At 29.5% G+C, this 24533-nt stretch overlaps 1 protein-coding gene across 2 annotated transcripts in view; it reads right to left on the minus strand.

The window, feature by feature from the left end:
* Nucleotides 1-22537, minus strand: part of Ir76b (Ionotropic receptor 76b) — a 41573-nt gene extending 19036 nt beyond the window's left edge. The window contains exons 1-5 of one of the 2 annotated variants that reach the window (XM_075378896.1): nucleotides 22454-22537; nucleotides 13871-13998; nucleotides 12209-12391; nucleotides 8708-8863; nucleotides 7701-7878 (exon numbers count right to left, since the gene is read on the minus strand). In XM_075378896.1, the coding sequence (XP_075235011.1) occupies nucleotides 7701-7878; nucleotides 8708-8863; nucleotides 12209-12391; nucleotides 13871-13998; nucleotides 22454-22511 (703 nt within the window). In that variant the 5' untranslated portion in view covers nucleotides 22512-22537. Of the gene's footprint in view, nucleotides 1-7700; nucleotides 7879-8707; nucleotides 8867-12208; nucleotides 12392-13870; nucleotides 13999-22453 lie in introns of both variants that reach the window. The other variant, XM_075378895.1, reaches the window with a different exon arrangement.
* Nucleotides 22538-24533: the final 1996 nt, after the last annotated feature.

Raw genomic sequence — 24533 nt, forward strand, 5'->3', positions numbered from 1 at the left:
CTTTTGCCCAGCCCGTATTCACCCACTATATTTCCTTCCTTGCCTTTTCCAATGCTTGCATTCCAATCTCCAACTATTATTAAATTTTCATCTCCTTTTACGTGTTTAATTGCTTCATCAATCTCTTCGTATACACATTCTACCTCATCATCATCATGGGCGCTTGTAGGCATATAGACGTTAACAATCGTTGTCGGTTTAGGTTTTGAATTTATCCTTATTACAATGACTCTATCGCTATGCGTCTTGAAATACTCCACTCTCCTCCCTATTTTCTTGTTCATCACGAAACCTACTCCTGCCTGCCCGTTATTTGACGCTGAGTTAATTACTCTAAAGTTACCCGACCAAAAGTCGCCTTCCTCTTCCCACCGAACCTCACTAATTCCTACTATATCCACATTCACCCTATCCATTTCCCTTTTTAAATTTTCTAGCCTACCAACCTTTTTTAAGCTTCTAACATTCCACGCTCCGACTCGTAGAATGTTATTTTTTACTTTTCTGGTGACCCCTTCCTTAGTAGTCCCCACCCGGAGATCCGAACGGGGGACTATTTTACCTCCGGAATATTTTACCAAGGAAGGCGCCTCCATTATTGCTTTTGAAAATGCAGAGCCACATTTTCTTGGAAAAAAAAAACAGCTGTAGTTTTCCATTGCTTTCAGCTGCGCAGTACTCAGAGGACTGAGTGATGTTGATATGGCCGTTTAAGTCATTGTGATTTACGCCCCTAACAACTACTGAAAGAGCTGCTGCCCTCTTTCAGGAATCATTCCTTAGTCTGGCTCTCAACAGATACCTCTCCGATATGGTTGCACCTTCGGTCCAGCTACTCTGTATCCCTGAGCACTCAAGCCCCCTCACCAACGGCAAGGTCTCATGATTCATAGAGGAGGAAAAAAAAAAAATAAAAAAATAATTAATATGGATTTTATTTAATCACATCTGTTTTTTGTTTTATAATTAATTTTATATTTTCTGTGATGTTGCTATAATAAATGTATTACCTACCACATTTCCCTTGAAACGTTTAAAAAAGCTAAATGCGAGGGCAATTTTTCATTTTTATTCATCGAGTAGCAGATATACCTACTTCTAATATAAGCTACAAAATGTATTATTATGTACTCATTAGAATAAAAAATATTTATTTATTTCATAATCATACTTCAAATTTACTCCACATTTTGTTTTCCCTTAGATGATTATTATTATGTTTTCTTTTTTCAAGATATTGAGTAAACAATAAATTGCTTTATTAAAAAAAGAAAAATTTATGACATATTCTTGATTATTTAAAGAATTTTAAATCACATTCGTACTGATAAAACTTTAACAAGTTAATAGGTTTGAATATTTTATTAAAAGTCAAACATGTGTATAGAACAAAAATCTATTAGAAAAAGTCATAAATATAAATTGATGTCTGTTATTTCTTTCCCAAGGTCATTTATTTGTTTAGTCATTCATTTTCATAAATTGGGTGTCAGCCTATAGTACCTAGTATAAATATTTTTTTATTAATTTACATTCATAAGCCAATTAAGTTGAAATGTTACATTATTTAAATAAATATTGCATTACTTTTAAATAAAATTAGACAAATCTTTGAAAGTAATTATTATTTATTAAAAATGATTATATAAATTATTTCCAATATTAAGCATACATTATATAACAGGTTAATATATAATTAATTAAGAAAAATCTTCTTTTCTGTTAAAAGAACTTCTCTTTATCTTCAACTTACTTGTAGACTGTTAACCATAAATATTTTCTGGTGCAACTGACTGCACAATCAAAAATCACCATTTTAGTATTGATTTTTCTTAAATTTCTCAACAGATGTCTTGTGCCTAAGTGAAATCCACCTGAAAAATTCTATTATCCTAGGATGAGAGGTTCAGATGATATAGTAATGAACCAGCGAGTGATATTTCATTTTCATATACTAAAAATAATTGTATGTTGAGTGCAGTGTATAAACTATGCATAATATGTGCTGCTATGCGTCGTATGTAAATGGAATTCTCAGGTGCAATTCTCATATGTTTCATTGTATTATAATTGTTAATTGTGTTATCGCTAACACGATCATATAGTCTAGTAATTTTTACGCTGGTTGATAATAAAATACCGAAAGAGTACATGAATTTTTATTTTCTTTGAAATAAATTAGCTGCTGCCATCATTTTAACATTTCAAATACTTTTAGAAAGCTTTTAATATAACATAAGTGAATAAGTGGTATTCATGTCTTAAACAAGATGAAATACCACTTGAATACCAAGACTTAGCTGATCTTAAACTGGCCAAATGATAAAAATGTTTAAAAAGCTTTTAAAGTAATTAATGAAAGTTGTTGTCAAACCATTACTCAGATTTCTGAGACTACTGCATTTTGTTCTGGAGTTGATCTCATCAAATTTGAATGCAAGATTTTAAAATCAAACACATTTTGACAGAATATGTTCCAACTTTGTTCATAACGGGTAAAAAAAATTATTCTAGTGTTTCTCATAATTTGAGATAGCAGATTCAAAATGACTCGGTTTCTTTCTAAAGCTATCATTGGTGGTGATATTCAGTGTTGTGGTTATGAGTCAAAAAGGCTCAAGCACACATCATTCACCAGATATACTGAGTTCACCAAAACCCTATGCTATTTATTTTATTAAAATTAATAGAATCATGTCCAATGAATCTGTTGTTGCTGTGAATTAACAATTTTGTTTAAAGATCATGAAAAAATAATGAAATACTGTTGAAATAAAAACCTACATAAACGGAGAAGTCATATTTGGATCCTTCACCACAACAATGTTCCCACCCAAATGGACTGAAATGTACAAGTTTTTAGTAGAAAAGGACATAACAGTCCTTTTCTATTCTCTTGACCCTCCATGCAAATTCCACTGTTTTTGCTTGTATGAGATCCTAGACAAAAGAGAAATGTTTCACTACAGAAAATGAAAAAAAAAAATCCAGTTCACTTGTACAATATCAACACTAAAGACTTTCAGAAATGTTTCCAGTAGTGAAGAAAAAACTGGGGAAGTGTACAGATTCAAAAATTGAGTACCTACAAGAGACCAGAGTGGTAAGTATTATAAAACTGAGAGATTCAAAAGTCAATTCTGAATCTCTCCTCATATGCAAAGATATACTAAGTACATTCTAAAATTTCCCAGAACTGCTTCAAACAATCTAAAATACAAATTGTATTGAGGAAAATTTTGGTTTTTATATTGGAGGCACTCATAATTTCGTGTTTGTATGCAACAATACTAAAGCTTTTGTTTCACATTGTGTATGTCGCATTAAAAAATGTCAGCAATTCAAAAGTATAAAAATATCAAATTTTACTTAAAATTCACTATCAGAGACATTAGTGTTGTCTGATCAAGCATCTGGAGAATCAACAATTTGAAGATGTGGTGGTTTACTATTTACAGATGTGGATGCAGTGGTTTACAATTTGCATTAAGTGTTTTAGTGATAGTTGTGATGGTGTTGAACATGATGTACATAGGTTGCTCATCTGCCTTGATAGATGAAGAAGATATCAAGCATGTTAAAAGTGTTTTAAGTGATATAAGAAAATCTGTTGAGGAAACAGCACAGCACCAATAGTTAGAATATCATTTGAAAGAAGCCACAGTACTCTCTATAATTACTTGAATATGCATCACATTTATCACACATTGTTCCAAAAATGCTGTCTGCAGATCAGAAATTAGATGACACTGGCAGAAGACTTCATCACTATGGTTAATGAAAGTTTTTGAGTAAGATCATAACAGTAGATAAGACAGGTTTTTTTTTTTTACATTTTGCAGACAAAACATCTATTCTCAGAGCAGAAATCAAATCATCTCTCCTATTAAAGAAGTTTTATTTGATAAGAGCAAAGGAAAGTTATGTTGGAAGTTAGTTTTTTTTACAGGATATCGTTCACTGCAAATTCATTCCTGACGGACAGACAATGAACAAGGAAATCTACATATATATCCTTCATCATTTACAGGATGCAGTTAGAATGAACCAATCTGGAAAATGGGAAACAAAGAACTAGATTCTTTTGCATGACAATGCATCAGCTCATCGATACACACTTAAGAGTACCTAGCACGACATATTGCAACAATTCTGGACCATCCACTATACTCTCCCAACTTAGCATCACCTGATTTTTTTTGTTTCCTTGCTTGAAAAAATGTTCTGAAGGGGAAAAGATACAGAAACAATGATGATGTGATGGCCAATGCAACAAAGAAGCTGAGAACAATATCTCAAAATGGATTCAACTAACATTTTCTACAACTTAACAAATATTGAGAAAACTTTGTAGCTGCTGAAGGAAATTACTTTAAGTAATCTTTTATAAAGTTTTTCATGTATGCAGTTTTTGAAAAATAAACTTATTCTGGGAACGTTTTTAAATTTCCTTGTATGTATATGCATATTGAGCCCTGATTCCATTGTTGAACTGTACAGTTCTACGTCATTCATCCATACCGTTCTGGGTTCAAATTCAATCAAGCTTTTATGAACTGCAAATTTTTTTACTCAGTTCTATTTTTTATTATTTACATATCTGTGATCAGCTGTTGGCCTGTTATCTGTTGGGGAAATAAATATATTGATATTTTTCTAGATTTTTGGTTAAATTCCTTTTCAACCTTTGGGAATTATTAACAGTAGTTTTGCTTTATGGTGTTTCTTAGTACCATTTGTGGACCCTTTTAAGAAAACCTTAAAAAACACCTCATTTCTTCATAAATAGTACTGATACCAATAAATACAGTAAAACCTGAGTTAACAGAACCTGAATTTAACGGAATCCTGTCTCCAACGGAAAATTCCCCTGGCCCGTGAATTTTACCAAAGATATGATGTTAATTTTCCCTGAAATAACGAAAACCTGGTTGACGTGGAAACGGAAAAAATCTTTGCGTCGACGGAAACGTTTTTTTGAGAATCGTGTAGTTCTGTACTTTAAGCAAAAAAATACGTATACTCACTTAATCCCAAACGTAACGTACAGTACTAAATTTTCCAACGATATAAAATAGAATACGTATACTGTACAGTACTATACATACTGTATACAGTATACTGTACTACACTATGTTACAAATTATCCTGCATAAACAAAAATAAAAATTAGGTATTTCATAGTTGTAACTGATAAATTCAAAATTAACACTACATAAATGTTTACATTTTCAGTAACTCATCACCAATCATAATAGGCAATGACAGACAGACAGAATGTTAAAACCTTGTACAAACGACGGCATCATCGCTGTTTTAGCTACTTACAGTAAACTTTACTAGCTTTTATGACTACTCCCCTGTTAATCATAACTTAACACGCTCTCATCATTCGTTACATCGAATCACAATTTTTCTTTAAATTATGTAATGCCACTATATGTAACTTATCCATGTATCGTTTTTGTTCTTACAACAAAATCTTCTTTACTGTGCATGTGTTTGTGTATGTGTATGCATTTTTGTTTTCCATACATTCGCTGAATTTGTCATTTTAATTTTTTTATTTAACGGATCCATATTACGGTTCAGTACCTAAAGTTCAGAATTGTACAGTGCGATTGTTAGTTTAGTATGGCATCAAAAAAAGTTATGTTAGACTTAAATACAAAAATCAAAGAAATCGAAGCCAGAGAAAAAGGCAAACTGTCCATTAAAAACTTAGTATAAAAATTTGGTGTAGATAAAACTTAAATCTATGAAATTTAAAAAAATAAAAAGTTAAAAACTTAATGGTTAAAAGGGAGCGGTTCAAATAAAAGGCATATGCTAAAAACTGGCAGCGAAGAAATTAAAAATATTGTTTGGGAATGGTTTGTGAGGGCGAGGGCGAGAAAGTTACCAATTTCAGGAGTAACTGTACAGCACCAAATAAAGGAATTTGCAAAAAAATAAGGTAGCACCAATTTCAGCGCTTCAAATGGTGGAATCGAAAGTTTTAAAATCCGGCATCAAATTGTTTTTAAAGAAATATGTGGCGAGACTGGAGATGTGTGTGACGAGACAGTAACTGACTGGCAAACAAAACTTGCTACTTTGACTGAATTATCAACCTAGAAATATTGCAAACCGGACTTTTTTATCATGCACTACCAAATAAGACTCTTTACTTGAAAGAAGAGTCTTGTACAGGAGGGAAGCATTACAAGGAAAGGCAGTTTTTGTTTGCGGTTTTATGACAGGAGAACCGGAAAACCCACTCATTATTGGAAAGGCTGATAAGCAGAGATATTTTAAAAATATTAATGAAGACAATCTTCCTGTAGTATGGAGATCCAACAAAAAATCATGGATGACGTCGCATATTATGGAGAAATGGTGGTAGGGTTTAACCCAAGAATGAAATAGTAAAATAGACACATTCTTCTCTTTTTAAATAACGCCACATGTTATCCGGATATTGCATTAAACCATGTTAAATTAGCTTGGTTCCCACCAAATATGACAAGCGTTACCCAGCCTATGGACCAGGGTGTAATTAAATGTCTCAAATTATACTACTGTAGATTTTTAATGAAATCTCTGTTAGCAGCTACTGAAACGGCACGGTGAACTACTTAACTGACTAAATATATATATATATATCAGTGTTCGACGCTATAATTTGGCTGTCACAAGCACTTAAATGCGTATCGGCAGAGACGGTTCAACACTGCTTCCAAAAAGTAAACTTTCAATTGGACTTGGCTACAGAAACGGATCTTACGATGACATTTGATGACTTGCAAGAAGAACTGAACAGGGCGTCTTAGAAAAATATAATTGCTGGAGATTTAGTTAACGTGGACAACTTATAAGAGACCAAGGCGAACATAGAGAATATAGATGAATTTACTGACCACCATCGAGAGAAAACTGACGAAGACAAAAACAATTCCGATGACAAGGACCAAAACAGTAACTCTACAACAGTTACAAACGATACAAAAAGTACATTATACAGTGCAGCAGTATTGGACCTATTAGACCTTCAGGAATTTTCACTTACAGCAAATGATTCAGAGTTGTTTAACATAATTTATAAAGCCAGAATGTTGACAGAAAACAGAGTAGCAGAAAGTAAAAGTTCAGTACAAAAAAGAAAAAACAATTTTTTTCTTGTAATAAAGACTAAATAACAAAATGAACAGTAATAAAGTACCTGTAATAAAGTACCCAGTAATAAAGTGTATTAGTTTAAGGTACTGAAATTCATTATTCTTCAAAATTATCAGTTCCTAAATTTAAGATTTTTTAAAATTAAAATATGAAAATTGTTCTACCATCCAGTATATTGTTCTGAACGTGCTAACATAAGATAGAAATTTTATGCTTACGAATTCGCTAATAAATTACTGCACAATCCAATGGGGTTCAGGTAAGTGCATTACCATATTTTTTTCTTTTTAGTTGTATAGTCCGGTAGTTCATCCCTGTATTCACCGGAATCCTGTTCACAACAGAAAATATTTTCAGTCCTGTGAAATTCCGTTAGCTCAGGTTTTACTTTAATATTAAAAGAGCTAATCGTTCCATTAATAAAAATAAGTATTCTGCGCATGTGTGAATATACATGTATAAGAAAGAGAGAAATCTAAATGAGACCATATATTCTTGCTAATTATTGTGCTCAAAGATATTAAAATTTATTAAATAATTACCAGTAATTGGATTCAAAGTTGAACCTTGTTTCATAAGTGCTCCATATACAAACCACATACAGTTAGACATTGGAAACCTTTTGCTCTGAGAACTATGACATAATTTATCTCTTAATCTTATTATTGCATACATTATCGGGCCAACTACTAGTAATGATAATAATATTAACATCCACACCTGGAAAATAAAAAAAAAACATAAAAACAATTTATGTAATACTTAATTACTCTGTATTACTCAGATAGGTATGAAAGTGGTTTAAAAAACAATCAATATGCAGCCATTTTTGTAGAATGTCTAATCGCAAAGGCACACTGTTCACCCATCCAATATATCATTATAACTAAATGCTATAGATAGAAGAATCTATTGTTACAAAATGTTACCAAACATACCCTATTATTACCAGGCAAAAGCTATTTTTATAATCATCTGTTTTAATGCTTCACCTTTTAGTTAGAATTTTTGGCCAAAATATTTCCAAGCAGTAAACAATTTTCAATAAATAGTTTTTTTAATTTTAAAATATACTTTTAATAGGTATAGTTGATTGTTAGATAATTTATTTTCAAACATTATACTTTTTTCAAATAAACAATTAAGTGAAATGCATAAAATAACCAAATTTTCAATTTACTCACATGACAGACAGATTAAAAAAAAACTTATTTAGTTTTAGCTTTATTAACTTTATAAAGAAAAATTACCTCTATCACCACTGCAAAATTATTGTAAATTATTGTTTAAAAATCAGTAATAAAAAAGAATAAAGCATTTACAAGAGAAGATAATAGAAGGAAAAATGACTGAGAATATAATACTTTTTCCTGATATAATATTCAATATGTAATATATCGTACAAAGACAGTTCTAGATAAAATACCACATTAACCCTAAACAGAGGGTGTACCTTATTTTTATTAATGGCTCAAAACTTTTTGTGATAGGTTTATCCAACAAGTTATCAAATGTATTAATGTGTGCTAAAAAAGTGTTACTTTTATACCTCTATTTCAAATGGAGCTAACAGTCCAGATCCACTAGCAGATTCTGTTGGTCGTTTCATTAAAATAAAATATTTATTTTGTATTAATTCTGTTCCCCACTGAAGTTTACTATGTCTACTGTGAAGAATTGGTATAAAAGCAGCAGCCATGTCAACCTGCTGTCAACAGAAAGAAATAAAATATAAGTGTACAAAAATAAATAAATATTATTGTTGTTTCCTATTTAATTCTAATCTATAGAAAAAATGTATTTATAAATGAATGGATTTATAAAAATAATATTTTTTTTGTTTAAAACTACTATTATTACATTACTACTACTACATTACATTACATTACTACATTACTACTACACTACCTGTATTATACAATACATTAAAACTAATGTAACAAAACCGGTATAACGGACCTGAGTAACCGATTACTGCCAATTAAGAAGAAAGCAGTAAAAAATATAATAATGGCCGGAATCCAGAAGGGAACTAAAAGGAACCTTTTTCTAAGGCTAACAGGTTCGTTTAACAATCGTTCTTTGTAATACTGCCCGACGACTCACCTACCACAGATGTTCCACAAGAAGAATTACCGGACCAGAATGGGAATTCATGGGAAAATTTAAGGATTCGGATGATGATTCCCACACTCCAACTTGAGTCTGGTTCTGCAGGTGAAAAGGAGAGTATAAATACTCCAGGAAAGACGAGTTAAGTTCAGTTTTAAGTGGGAAGTTATTATGCGAGTCAGTGAAGGAGTGAATATCTAGTGCATACAAGTTCGACATGATTAAGATGATGTTACAAGTATTCCAGTGTGAACAGTACGAGAATGCAAGAGGTTGTTTGGTGAAATACTATACACAATTAGTGAAAGGAATAAAGTATTAAATTCATTCGTAAACTAAGGTAGTTTTATGTAAACAGCAAAGGTATATGCAGAGAATAGAAATGAATGAACTTTAGACAAATCTTATCTTCGAAGTAATACAAAACCAGTTATTAAAGGTGTAAATATTAACAATCGTTATAGTGTCTTTTGTAAATGGTAATAAATTCTGGTTTTTATGATTAACTACCTGTAAATAAATCCTGACCTACTTTAAATGGTATTTTGTATATTATCATTGTTTATTGACATTTATTATTGTTGTGGTTGTGATTACTATGTATTATTATTATTGTTATTGTTATTGTCAGTTATTAATATTCTTATTATCATGGTTATTATGGATTTGTCTTTTTTTTTTTTTATACGTTCTTAAACTAATAAATTGTAATTACATAAAAAATTTTTCAACTGTTAATTTCTCAATATCCTGATCAAACTGCAATCACGTGATACTACTATTGTTCACTAAAGTGGATAATGGGGTAAATTACTTTATATTAATAAATTGTTTTAAAAACAATGTTGCAAAATTTGCTTAGTATTTGGGTAGGACTTAAAATTTACTTCCTTTCACTTTAATAAAATATTAAACTTAGTTTTACATTTATAAACTAATTTATGACCATATTTTAGGGTTTTTAAAAAACCCTTAAATTGCACTTTTTGAGTTATCAGTCATTGAATTGTTTGATGCTACTCTTCATTCTTTTCTGTTCTAAACTTACCTTTCAAATTTAACACAATTACAGTACCTTACATCCTAAAATTACGTATGAGTTTCTTATGTTCCAGTCCTTGTCTTTCTCCAGGGTTTTTACCTTCTACAGATCCCTCTATTACAAAATTAATTAAACCTGCCTTAATATGTGTACTAACCCCTAGTTTGTCTCATTATTCTGCCAAAAATTTATTTCCTCATCTATTCAGCTTACATCTTTTCACTTTGTGTTTTATCAGCTCAGCTAATTTCCAACCTCCTCCTATATAAATATATTTCTTTTTCTTTCTGTTTTACTACAGTTCATATCTTGCAACCGTAAAGCAGTATATTTCACACAAATATTTTTAAGAAATTGTATCCACTTTACACAAAAGATCTTGCTTGCTTAGTTCAATCTACTTTTGATGTTTATCTTTTTTTCAGCTATCCTTTGTAATTTTACTATTTAAACAACAAAATTACGCAACTTCCAGTCTATTGTGTTCACCAGTTTTATTGTTAAATAAATCTAAACACCCTTGAGAAGGGTTTAGACATATGTGTTATTGGTCAATTGCAAACAAATCTTGCATCCACTGAGCAGAAAACTTATACATACATAAAAAATTGTGTAAAATGTAGTGGACAAGGTCTACTGAGATTTTTAAAATATCAGCAAGCTTGCATACCTTCATTCGGTGATCATTTAATACACCATTGTGGATTTTTTTTTATAACTTCATCGATCGTAGCAGTTTTTCAGGATTCCTGATCATTCATCATTTTGAATGATGTTATGACCATGTTTAAATTCAGCAGGCCACTTTTAACCATCAAAAATAATGAAGAACCTTTAAAGAGGAATCTAGCTCTTTTTGTATGTTAATCAGAGTTAAAGTTTTTAAAACAAAGTACTTTATAACAGCTTGAATTTCAATTATATCCATTTTTCAAAAAATGTCAAAATTTGTTTGCTTTACTTAATCTCCACAAACAAGCAACTACATGCACACATCTGAAATTTTGCTGCATGCCAGCTAAAGGATCATACTTGACAAATATTGTAGTCATTTGGTCTTACTTGTGTCATCTCTGAGTCAGGCTGAGAACTTTCCAAAAAACTCTCGTAATCAGCTCTATTACAGTAGAATTAAAAAAAAGTGTTAAAATGGACAAGGCACCAAACTTAGAATAAATCAAACTTGTACAGAAATGTGATAGAATAAGTCCACAGGGAAAGCCAAAACACAGAAGTAACATGGGATAGAATGGCTGAAATAACCAGATGAAACATGTATACAGGGAATAAAGGGCAGTTACCACATTATATTAACACATTACACAGTAATTCAGTAGTTTTGGGTGAAGCATAACCAATGACTAAATGTCAATAAAAGCTAGTCTCTAATGCTTCACGAACTATATTCAAATCTCATTAAAAAAAATACAGTAGTAATAAACTTATATAAATGCCAAGGCTAAATATTTACTTAAGTTATTAAGGATAAATTAATAAGCAGCATGTCGTAGGACTGGTCACCAAAGTCTGGACAAGACCAATTCCAGAAAATAATTACCAAACTTGCAGAGCGTTATAATAAAGTAAAGTAAAATAAATTATTTCTAAATATAATAACAAAATGCAGAGATTTTATAACTTAAAAATAGTCATTCTTCTTCTTTTGCTATCATCTCCTCATCAAAGGTTGGCAACTGTTATCTGATACTCCTCTCTATTCTGAGCTAGTCTCTCAAGAGATTCAACATCACAAATAAATATTACACAAATTAAAAAAATTTTTTTAAGCCATCAGAACAAACAAACTTTTTATGCCTCTTCCTAAAAACTCCTCGCCTTCCGTTACTATTGAAAATGAATATTAACTAAAATTAAATTTAAAAAATCAAAGCTTACACCACTATAAAGCAATCCCAAAATCCCACTTTTTTCATCACCCAGAATATTTTGAGATGGGATAGAAACTGTATATGAGAAACCATACAATTCCTGTAATGTTTTTACAATTTGAAAAGCGATCCCACCACCAATGATTGAACCAGAAGAATTAACTGATACACCACTTAATGGCCAGTCATTCTGAAACAAACAAATATTAAAATTGATAGATAACAAAGTGGATGATAATATTTCTTTATTATATATTGTTTGATAATTCAAGAATTTTTAATAATTTTCTAAAAAGCATATCATATTAACAAACTTTCTGCAAGAATAAAAACTGTTTGCTGACAATTGCCATTCCTCAATTTTCAGAAAATATCTTAAGTTCATTAGATAACAGAAGATTCAATTTAAAATTTTTTCCAACTCGGTAAAGCATTCGATTCGGTTCCACATTTTTTACCAGTGAAATAGCTATGGTACCGTAAGAGATGCTTACAATTGGTTAGTCATACCTCGACTGTAAACAAGTAGTTGAAATTTCATGTTTTGATAACAAAGCATATGTAAAATGTAGGTCCTCAGATCAAGATGTAGAACATGGACTGTCAAGAGAAGCTTTCTTGGTCCCTTGATTTTTTATTCTTTATTAATGACCTGCCTCAAAATCTTTAGACATTCATTATAACTGTGTTCATAGACAACACAACTATGTCTATTTCTGAAGATAATTACTAGAAAGGAATTGAAAATTTTATAATAGCAGCTCAAAAGATTATTCAATGGATATGCTAAAAAAATAACAATATCCACCTTTATCTTGTAAGCAAGATTTTTTGCTAAAGACTCAAGAAAAAATTGAATTTTTATTTCAATCTAAACACCCCCACCCATCATTCCAATTTTTCAAAAATTTAGCATATTTCCCCCCAAGGTAGTTCCTATCTACAAAGTTTAAAGAAAACTGGTCAACAGGATCTAGAGTTATTATAATACCAAATACAGACCAACACGCATACACATAAATGTCTATCTAACAAAAATAATTTTTTTGAATTTGAGAGCATTGGGATAAATTTTTTTTGGAAACTTATTTTATCTTAAGACACAAAACTTAAAAAACTATTTTTTTACCAATTGATATATATTTTTACTACTGCTAGAGCTGATATAGCATCATATACAACTACAGTCAGGAAAACAAAAAAACTGAAAAGTTAAAATATATAATGAAAATAAATAGAATAAAAAAATGTTGAATAATACAAACCCCCCAACAAACACTTATATTCTGAAGGTATCCCTCAAAAAACAGTTGTTTGCCCCGAATCCAAAAAAATTGAATACTAATTGTTACCTCAAACCTCTCTAAAACACAATTCTTTATTTCAAACACAGAGAAAAAAGATTTAATAAATTAAATTCTGCAAAAACTTGAAAAAAATTACAAAAATTCACTTGGGTAAACTGTTTCATCCTCATGTTCCCAAATAACCCTGGCATGGATCGCTTTGTATTCAGAGTATAACTTGGTCATTTTCAGTTGTAACTTATATTAGGATTTCTTTAATTATTTAGTTGTGGTTATTAAAAGAGAAATGAAAAGTTCCGTTATATTTTAAAACAATTTTTTACTTAATTTTAATTTCATTATTTGTTTTTAAAAATATTTACCTGTAATGTAGCAATTTTTAATCTTTTTCCACGTAACAAATCTTGACGTATTTGAGTATCATCTTTTAAAATACATGTAAAATTTGTATTATTTGTAGTATTGTTATTATTATTCCTCCTATTTGTGCCTGAAATTATAAAAACATAATTAATCTTAGAAAGTTCATTAATATTTTTAATGTGTAATATTCAAAACTCTAACAGTCATAAATAATAGTTATGTATAACTCTCAATCAATGTGATTCCATAATGATAGTATTTCATAAAAACAAGAAAGAAAAATTTTCTTGATACTAGGAACAACAGTATACTCCATATTTTGAATCCGATTGTTCCACATCACTTGCAATATCCTAAGAAGTAGTATTCTAGAAATTGAAGGATCTGTATGGAAGTTGCCAAAAGCTAAACCCACATTCACTGTAGCAGTCCTGTAGATCACTCATAGTTAAAACACTGTGTGCAGTTTACTACATGTTGTTAGCATTTTAGAACATTTTAATGACGTACTAGTCAATACCACATTCAAAATAAATAGAAATTTAAAAAAATTTGGTCTACTAATTGATAACTTAAACAAAAACTTGAGTATGCAAAAAACTAATTTATGAATATTAAAATTTTTCATTGTAAACAAATTAAGATTTCTTATTTTGTCTCTTAAATCAGTGTTTTTTTAAACTAAATTATTTTTTAATTATATGAACGGTCAGTCAAAAGTAGTTGTTACATGGTACAACTGTATTATTTTTCTCATACACACTTTTCATGAGGAAATAAATAATTTGTTATTTGGTTGTATATCCTTCTAAGGAAAGGAAAAAATCACACTTCCTTTAAATTCTGACTCTTAAATCGGCACAAAATTAAGAACAACAGCTACTAACAATACCTAATTTTCATTGATTTTAAAGAGTAAAAAAATCTAAAGAAAATTTTTATTTTGTTTTAGAGCCCTTTCAAGTCAATTTTATTCTTTTTAAAAAGTCTCACTTAAAATTTGGGAAGGATTACAAAAACATGCCACCTACATTAAAAAAAAAAAACAATTTCACAAGAAATGCTTTCTTTCTTTTCCTGTTTAGCCTCCAGTAATTACCTTTCAGGTATTACTTCAGAGGATGAATGAGGATGATATGTATGAGTTTATAATGAAGTGCAGTCTTGTACAGCCTCAGTTCGACCATTCCTGAGATGTGTGGTTAATTGAAACCCAACCACTAAAGAACACCGGTATCCACTATCTAGTATTCAAATCTGTGTAAAAAAAACTGACTTTACTACTAGCATTCAAGTCCTAGCATTCGACTTCCAAATCAGCTGATTTGGGAAGACGCGTTCATCACTAGACCAAGCCGATAGGTTCACAAGAAATACTAAAAGCAAGAAACCTTTGAAAAAAACAATAATGGATTGCAGGTAAACATTAATCATTAATGTGGAGTGTGTGTTAGGTTACCTGGAGTGCAGAAATATGAATTTTATTTTATTTCAACAAGTTTTTCTTGAATTCAATTTTTTACTTTTTATTAAATTTCTATAATTTTTTTGAAATTGCATAAAAATATTTTGAATATCAGAATTACTCAGGTGTATTTTGCTATACTTTAAACATCCAACAACATTAAGTTATGATACAGGAAACAACTTTAAATCATTCATGATTATGTGCAATTTTTAGACTTAAAAAAAAATGCTTTTTCAGTTATTTAGAAGAGATGTATTATAGGAACTGAAAGGGAAATTTCCTTTATAAAATTTAAAAGAATAATTTTCAAAACTGGACTATTTCACTTTAGGTAAAGCTTGAGCATAAATAAAATATACAAGCCAGATTGAGAACCTCCGTCTTTCTTTGAAATGACATTTCAAAAGTAGGCAGATCTGACAACTTTGCTTAGTTGTTGAGAAGAAGCCTGTAAATATTTTTACTATTGATAATTTTTCACAAAAATATTTTTTATATTTCTATATTATTCTCTGTTCTTAAATAACTTTTTTAGTGTATTTTTCCTTTCTTTCTTTTTCCGTTTTTGTATGGATTTATACTTTTATTTGATAATTGTGGGAGGGCTCCAATGCAGGTGTTATCCAATCTTGATAGTTTAAGTGAAGTTTTTGTAGTTGGTAACAAAGTTAATGTTTTGTACCAGAAATATAAGGAGCATTTAATAAATACTTTAATAAACAAATTTTTTTTTTTTTTGTTATTTTGTGGGGCTAAAATGTTTTGACGTTATCATCGCCTGAACACCATGTATGTTAAAAAAAACTAAATCTTAAAAATTCACAATTAAAAATTAATTAAAAACAAAAACATCATTAAAAGTAATTAAAATGAAAAAAACCAAGTCGAAATGTACAGCCACCAGCCGTTGGCAAAGTAAGAAGGTGTTTTGAATAGTAGTTTTCAGGGCAACTTCATGATCAATATATGATCTGCCATGATGGAAACTCCATTGTTCTGGGGCAATCAGGGACTTTCTCCCAAGTACCATACTAGACTAGCATTATCATTCGTTCCATCACTTTGCACAGGGTCAAGGAGATAGGATGATAACTTGTTGGGATTATTTATCCTTACCAGGTTTCAATATGGAGATAACCAAGAATCTGGAAACACCTGGTGAGAGAAAATTTTGTTATAGATACAAAAAAGATGTCATAGTGCATTATGTGAGAGACGTGATAACATACAAAGCCTGATATTATCGTTTCCAGGGGAGCTGTCACAAGAATTATTCAAGGTATATGTATGTTACATCATTGTAAGAAAATGGAATGTTTAATCCATTTTGTGACTCTCCTATCACCAACAGGATATTTTCTACATTAAACTTATATATCCTACAAACTCAGGGCAGTATGATGATGTAAGTGAAACTGTCCTAAACGACCTCCCAAATGTGGTCACAACATCAACTGGTGCAGTAACAAGGTTTTCACCACATTGCAGTACTATCGGCTGTGGTGACTGTACTGGTCCACATGGTTTTAACCTTTCTCCATACAACTAATGATGTGCTGTTCGAGAAATGATTCGACATAATTCAGCCAAGAATTCCATTTAGCACATCTAAACACTCGATGGCAAATAGCTCTTGCGTTGTTGAAGGCGCAGAGAAATTCAGTCATCGGTCTTCAATTGAAATTTTGTAAAGTCCTGCGCCGATCTGTTAGTGTATGCCTGCATTCTTCATCCCACCAAGGAACAGCAGGCCACCTCAGCTCCAGATGTTAAAGGGATGAAGAAATTCGTGCTATTGAGAATCTGGTGGGTAAACTTGGCAAGTTGGTGGATTGTACTACCACTCTTGTCATATCAGCCAAAGAGTCCATGTACTCAACCCAGTTTGCTTTCTGAACTCCCCGTCTACATGGCTGACTCTGAGGCAAATCATAATTACCAACTGAGATTACACTGATCTATGATCGATTCCAAAGAATTTTTTTGGAAACGCACCAGATAACACGTAGGAGTAAGGTTGCTGAACATAAGGACAGATCAATGTACGAAAATGTACCTGATGAAGATGACATAAACGTGTATGATCCAACATTCAGTAAGCAGAGTTATAAGTTCTGCCTCAGTTGTTCAACTATATTGCCTTGGGATGAACATGAAGATAAGTCCCAAGAATGGTGATGTGCATTGAAATTGCAGTTATTAGGCAGGGTGTAGGAATTTGAGAAAAGAGACTTGATAGGTCTTCTTCACTGATATCAGAATTTGGAGGAAGATATATGTTGCATATACTCATTTAAAATGGCACCAATATTTTCACTGAGACTACAGGGATGTTTGTCACTAGTGGGATAAGGGTAGCTATAATGATTTCCCTGATACAGCCATTTCCTTCAAATGGAAATCCTCTGCCCTCAGTCTGATAGTTATATCTTTTGCAAATGTATCCGCAAGAAGACACATCATTCTGGGGATGGAGGTGAGTCTCCTGCAGATGCAGTACTGAAGGATTTTCTTCCTTCATTAGGATTTCAATATCCTCACGGCAAGAACGGAAACCGCAAACATTCCAATGAATAATATTTGTAGCCATAAATATTCTTTTTCTGTTTTATACAAAAACTGGCCACATCTCTCCACTCCCTTCACTATTTGTAATCAAAATGAAATGGCATCAATGGCCTGTTTTCAGAAAACAAATAAGTAAAAATTGGTTACTTCAGTTAGAAAATATCAAGAAAACAATAATTGTCAAAAAAAGGCAAAAAATTAAACTTATTCCCCATCCTGAATGATATTGCTCAAATGCATAACTGAATGACATACTATTATGATGGAATCATCTAATTAGTGTGAACATGAAATTGAGACAGAAACAATAAAAAACTAGAAAAGAGATTTTTCCCCTACCCCATCATGGCTATTTGAATAAGACCAAACATCAACAGAAAGTATCTTATCTATCTAAGGAATATTAAATTGTGTGGAGAAATTTACCTACCCTTTGAATCAAGTTTTGAGAAACAGGACCCGTAAGGTTCAAAATTGCCTGCCCCCTTGACTGATTGAGAACAAAATTAAATTGTATCAATACCTCATATACAGAAATTATTGTCAAATTTCATCCAAATTGGTCCAACCAGTCTGGAGATATCAAGCAAAAAAAATCTGATGTGGACACCACGTAATTTCCTTGAACGCCTATTAAATTACATATACACATGTTTTGCTGCACTTCATTTAAACTTATTTCATTGGAAAGTGAGATACAATCCTCCAATTCTTAAATAAAGTGGACAGTTACATAATTGCATTGTGGTGGACCACATCACATTTTTTTGTGGTATCTGTATAAGCATATTAGTTTATATATTAATTTTGTTTCACATCACTCAAGTAGTTATGTGGTATAAATGAGAATGTGTCAGATCTGTAAACATGTACACATCAGTTCAAATCCCATTTCATACACATATTTTTTTTTTTTTTTTTTAGTTTAAATATATTGATTTATTAATAATAAATTAACCTCTGAAAAAATTGTTCAATTAAAATGAAAAATACATAAAATTTTATTTTACTAATAACTGATTTTTTCCATTTTTTTTTTTTGTTATTTAATTATTATTTATTGTAAAACTTTTTTACAATCAAATGTTAATAATTATTAACAAATCAATGTATTTAAACTAAAAAATTAAAAAACAAAGGAGATGAACTTTGATTCAAACCGATGTACCTTCCCCTTGTAAGACCAAATATTTAATTAATTAAAATTTTATTTGATTATAACTCTGGACCAATCAAAATAAGTACCACTTATGATATATCGTTGAAAAACTCTCAATGAGGTCTTATTATTGCAGTTAAGAAAAAGTCCAAAATTCAAATTTTTTGATTTTGGACTTTTTTTGGACGCTTTTGGTCCAGTCAACTGCAATCAAAAGGAAAGATGCACGACTAGATGTTACAACAGTCCTAAATTCAAAATTTCAACATCCTACGGCTAATTGTTCTTGAGTTATACGAGATACATACGTACGTACAGATGTCACGCCGAAACTAATCAAATGGATTCAGGGATGGTCAAAATGGATATTTCCGTTGAAATCTGAAAACCGAAATTTTTAGCGATCACAATACTTCCTTTACTTCCAAAAGGAAGTAAAAAAACCAAAATACATACATAAATAATTTCAGAATTGTTTAATTCTAAAATTGTTATTTTTTTTTTATTTTATTTTTTTTTTTTGTTAAATGGACCTGTGAAATATAAAAATCTGCAAAAATCCCAATGTACAAAATTTATCTGATTAGTATACTTTCCTATATATATATATATATATATATATATATATATATATATATATATATAGGAATGCACATATATTGTATAGAAATATAGGAATACAGCATACATACAGGAATGAATACATGTAGATTGTATACATACAGGAATGTAAAACAAATAAAACTAACCTGTTTCAGAAGTATCATTAACTGTTTTATTAACATTAAAAAATACGATTTTTGCATTTTGTAACTTCGACTGAACATGAACAATAATAATAAATTTATTAAAAAATATAATTAATAAAAATTTATAAACAGTCACACTGCTCCACCACATTATAATAAAACAAGTCAATATATGAAAACATATTTAAAACAAACATTTTTAATATTTTCTTATTCAGCAATGATGATAACATTGTGAAAAAGAAATATGACAAACACGTTTATTAAAAAAAAAAAACGTTAAACATTGAATGAAATTGACTAACAAGAATAAATAGAGCAACGATAAATAAAACAGAGTCGTTAAATAAGAATTGATAAAAAGTGAGAATGAAAAGGTATTGTCATACTGAAGTAATAATAAATAATACTTTTTTGAAGATTAATGGATAAAATGAATTTTATTAAATAATAATGATTTATAACACTTGTAAAAAATTACAGTAATATGTCAAAACCCTTATTTAACTTTTATTTAACATGACAAGACTACCACAAAGCGTATTACCTAGAATTATATAATAATAATACTTATATAAAACCGATTCAGTATTACTTTTACACATCTTAGAATTTGTGATTACAAAAACATTATAATTTAAAATAATCTGATAAATGTTCATTGTTATTTTCTCAAACAATAACTGAAAAAATGATAGCAATTTTGAAAAAATAAATAAAATGTTAAATACTTTCAAATAATATAACTATGTTACTTTGATTTATTTTTGAGAACTTAATCTCGAACAGCTTAACATAAAAATTAATAATTTAAAAGTAATATTAATCATAATTTACACATTGCAATATGAGCATTCTTCTTTGAACAGTAATATTTTTTTTTTTTACCATACACAAGATGTGATATTAAATGAAATATACCTCAGCCCAAGCACTTCTAGCTAAAAGGCTTTTTTTATATCTCCTATTATGTATTCTAAGCCTACATGTGCAATTATACATCTTTAAAAAGATGCAGAATTTGACAGAAGAGCTCAGTTCCCGCTCCTGAAGAATAGATTCTCTAAACAGCAAATCTCTTTAATATTCAAATCATTTTTATACAGGAAAAGGAGTCCACTGTTGATACAGAAAATTATACGCATTCAAGTTTGAAACCTTATAAAAAATAGACTACATATCCAATTTCAAAACAAACCACGTTAACATTTATACAATGTTATTCTTTATTTTCTGATATTGAAGTTTTATTTTTTACTCTTATTTATGGCATGTTATTGCTCTGAGAATGGAACCATTTTTTTTAATCTTATGTCAAATAATTTGACTACAAGCCTTTGCCATTAATTTTTCTGCCCAAACTTTTACCCAAGGTTTTTACAACTTATCACTCATTAAAGTTCAAAATATGTACCTTTATTCGTTTATGAGTTGATCTTCAGTATCAAGAATCATTTAATCATTAGAATGATACAACAGGTCAAAGGCCTGTGTGCTATTCACCATTTTAAATTGATGAATATCATATTTTAAAAAAGTTTATTGCAACCTGAATTTTTTTTGTAAATTTTTGCTTACAAAAAAATAATTCTTTCTACTGAGCTACTAAAGGAAGGAAAACTTACAGTGAGTAGTTGAGTACTTTCCCTAGCTGCTTGAATGTGGTTATATCATTGCTAAACTGTCTTTATTGTAAATTTTGTGTAGTATACAAGAGGGCTCAAAAAAGTTTTTGTTAGCTTAAAAATTAGTAAAAAATAAAAGTTCAATGTCACCAAAAAGAGAATGATATAGATTTTGATGCAACTTGATTTCAAATTGAGTGGATAACTTGATTTTATGACTTCAAACCATATATAATTTCTGTGCAACAGTAATAGTCTCAGGGTTTTTTATACATAATTTTATCTTAGCTGGTAAGCAACAGAGAACTAAGAGTGTGGTTTGAAGCTGTACAGGTAATCATTTCGATATTATTATTTTCTAAATAAGTTGATAAGACAGTACTTAGTTGGAAAAAAAATTAAAAATATTGGTTTTTATTGATTGTCAAGTAACATTCTCACTGGTATCATAATCGATGTATTCATACTTTTAAAAATCAGAGATAATTATCCTGGATACTCACATTTGTACTTTAAAGAGGAAGATAAAATGAATGAAACAAATGTAAAGAAATATTACCTTCCTTTCCAGGAATTGATCTCAGGACCAGATGATTAATGTTGTGATGTTTTAATGCATCTATAAATAAAACATTTCTTAATGGTATGAAGGGATAGATTCTTTATAATATAAAATCAGCTATAAAAGAGTTTTTCTACATTTCACATTTAATTATTACAGTCTTTTTTATTTTTCCTAATTACTCAAGCATTTTTTAACACATTACCAAAAATATTAAATTTGTTAACGCTATTGCAAATACTGAACCAGGGTTACGAAATACTGACCAGAACCTCATCTTACTTCTCATAAGAATATTGTCTTAAAAAAAGAAAGCAATATCTTTGAATACATCAAATTATTTTATACATATATTTTACAATCAAGGATATGGAAGTTAGTGGTAATGTTAACTAAATTAACCAAATCATAAAAATATGTATTACAATGAAATACTGGTTTATAAATGTACCTGGTGAATTTAAAGTTATATTATTGTTATTACCAGGAGAATGATAATTTGAGCACATTGCAAATAATAAAATGTTAACTAGATTCAATGAATGATCCATTTACGTAGTTTACTAAACTGCAACACATAAAATATTAATGAACATAAATATCAGAAAATTAAAATTAATTACTTAAATTTATAAAATAATAATTTCAATAGGTTATACCATTTTCAAGTTTATTTTATTTTAAATGTATTCAATATTAGAGGTTATTTATAATTAAATAATTAAAGAAAGACAAAATATTACTTTGACTAAAAATTTATTTTTAACTGTTTTCCTGCTTCATAAAAATCCTGAGTTAAACTGTAAACCTACATTTCTATCTTTCCCTTTGAAAAATCATTTTTCTTAAAACACTCATTCTAGATTACATCATTTTCTTCTTGACTAAATTCATTCAACATTTCCATGGTCACTTTTTAGTTCCAATTTTAATTTTCTGAACTTTCTATGACATTTGTTTTTAACCTATTCACGGAGATGCCAAAAATGACTTAACTCTAAATTATTCACTATTCATTACAGCAAACTACTATACATATCTAACTTTCCTCTGACTTCTTCATTTCTCACTATAAACTTTTTTTTTCCTATTTAACCTCTTGAACCACCTTAAGGTATTATTTGAGAGGATGAGTGAAATTATATGTATGAATATAAATGAAGTCTTGTACAGTCTCAGGTCGACTGTTCCAGAAATGTGCGGTTAATTTAAACTCAGTCACCAAAGAACACCAGTATCCACAATTTAATATTCAAATTTGTACAAAAGTAACTGCTTTTACTAAGATTTGAACCTTAAAACTCTCAACTTTAAAATCAGCTGATTTGCAATGATGAGTTAACCACTAGACCAGCCTGGTTGGCTTTCATTTCTCACTTTGATTATTAAATCAATAACAATGAGATAAAATAAAATAAAAGTCAAGCTATTTCTTTTTATTTTTAAGAAAATATAATCTGTAGCAACAGAAAAACGTCATGCCTGACCAAAGGCAGAAATTTTATCACTTTGTCACAGAGGTCGAAAGAGTGATGATCCTTTTTGTTTCGTCAACTGCATTTCTACACCTTATGAGTCACTTTTATCTATATTATTTGGAGATAAATAGACCTTGATGCACAGATCTTCTCAAAACCATAATTAATTTAATTATTATTGATTTTTTATAAACAAAAACTATAAAAAGAGGAAACTTACATTTTTGATGATTATTTACATACTTTTTGAATAAAAATCATTACAGAGTTAACAAAATCGTAAAATCACCACTGTAATTTTAAAACGTAAATTTTCTCTACTGAAAATTTTTATACTCTAAAAAGAATTTTTAAAAACCTAAGTTTTACGCACTGATTTTAACATGAGAATAAAAGCATTTTGGATGGTATTTTTTAGTGTGTAATATCTTGTGCACCCATAATATCATGATGGCTTTATTAAATTTCATCAAATAAAAATCAAATAATTCATCGTAAATCTTTCAAATGACACTAAGTACATGTAAATAAAATTACATGAAGGAAATACAGTGGCAAAAATGATAAATACTATTTTTTCCAAATTGAAAAACCAAGTGGTTTATGAAAGCTACAATTGGAGTATTGAGAAATAAAAGAGCTTTTTAAATGATTTTATAAATACATATATTTTTTAGTTTTTTTTATAACGTCTGCTGTGAAGAATAATTACAAAAGTAAAAGAATATTGCATTTAAAAGAAATAATTACAAAATAACAAAACTTTGAAGGACATTACTCAGAATCTCAATAAAAATGGCTAAAATTAAATTTAAGTTTAAAATATCAAATAATATCTTTTGAAATTTTTTAAATAATTAATCTGAAATCTATATTGAAAAATAAACAAAAAAAATTGATCATATATAAATTAAATTATTAAATAATTTACATTTTAAATACTAATTTTACATCATATAAAAGAATTTGGATTTTTATGTAAATGAGAATATTATTGATTCACCTATTCTTATTTGTGACAATAAATTTATGACAGAAAGAAATATTAATGGA

Source organism: Lycorma delicatula, chromosome 11, assembly GCF_047948215.1.
Source record: "Lycorma delicatula isolate Av1 chromosome 11, ASM4794821v1, whole genome shotgun sequence".
Lineage (NCBI taxonomy): Eukaryota > Metazoa > Arthropoda > Insecta > Hemiptera > Fulgoridae > Lycorma > Lycorma delicatula.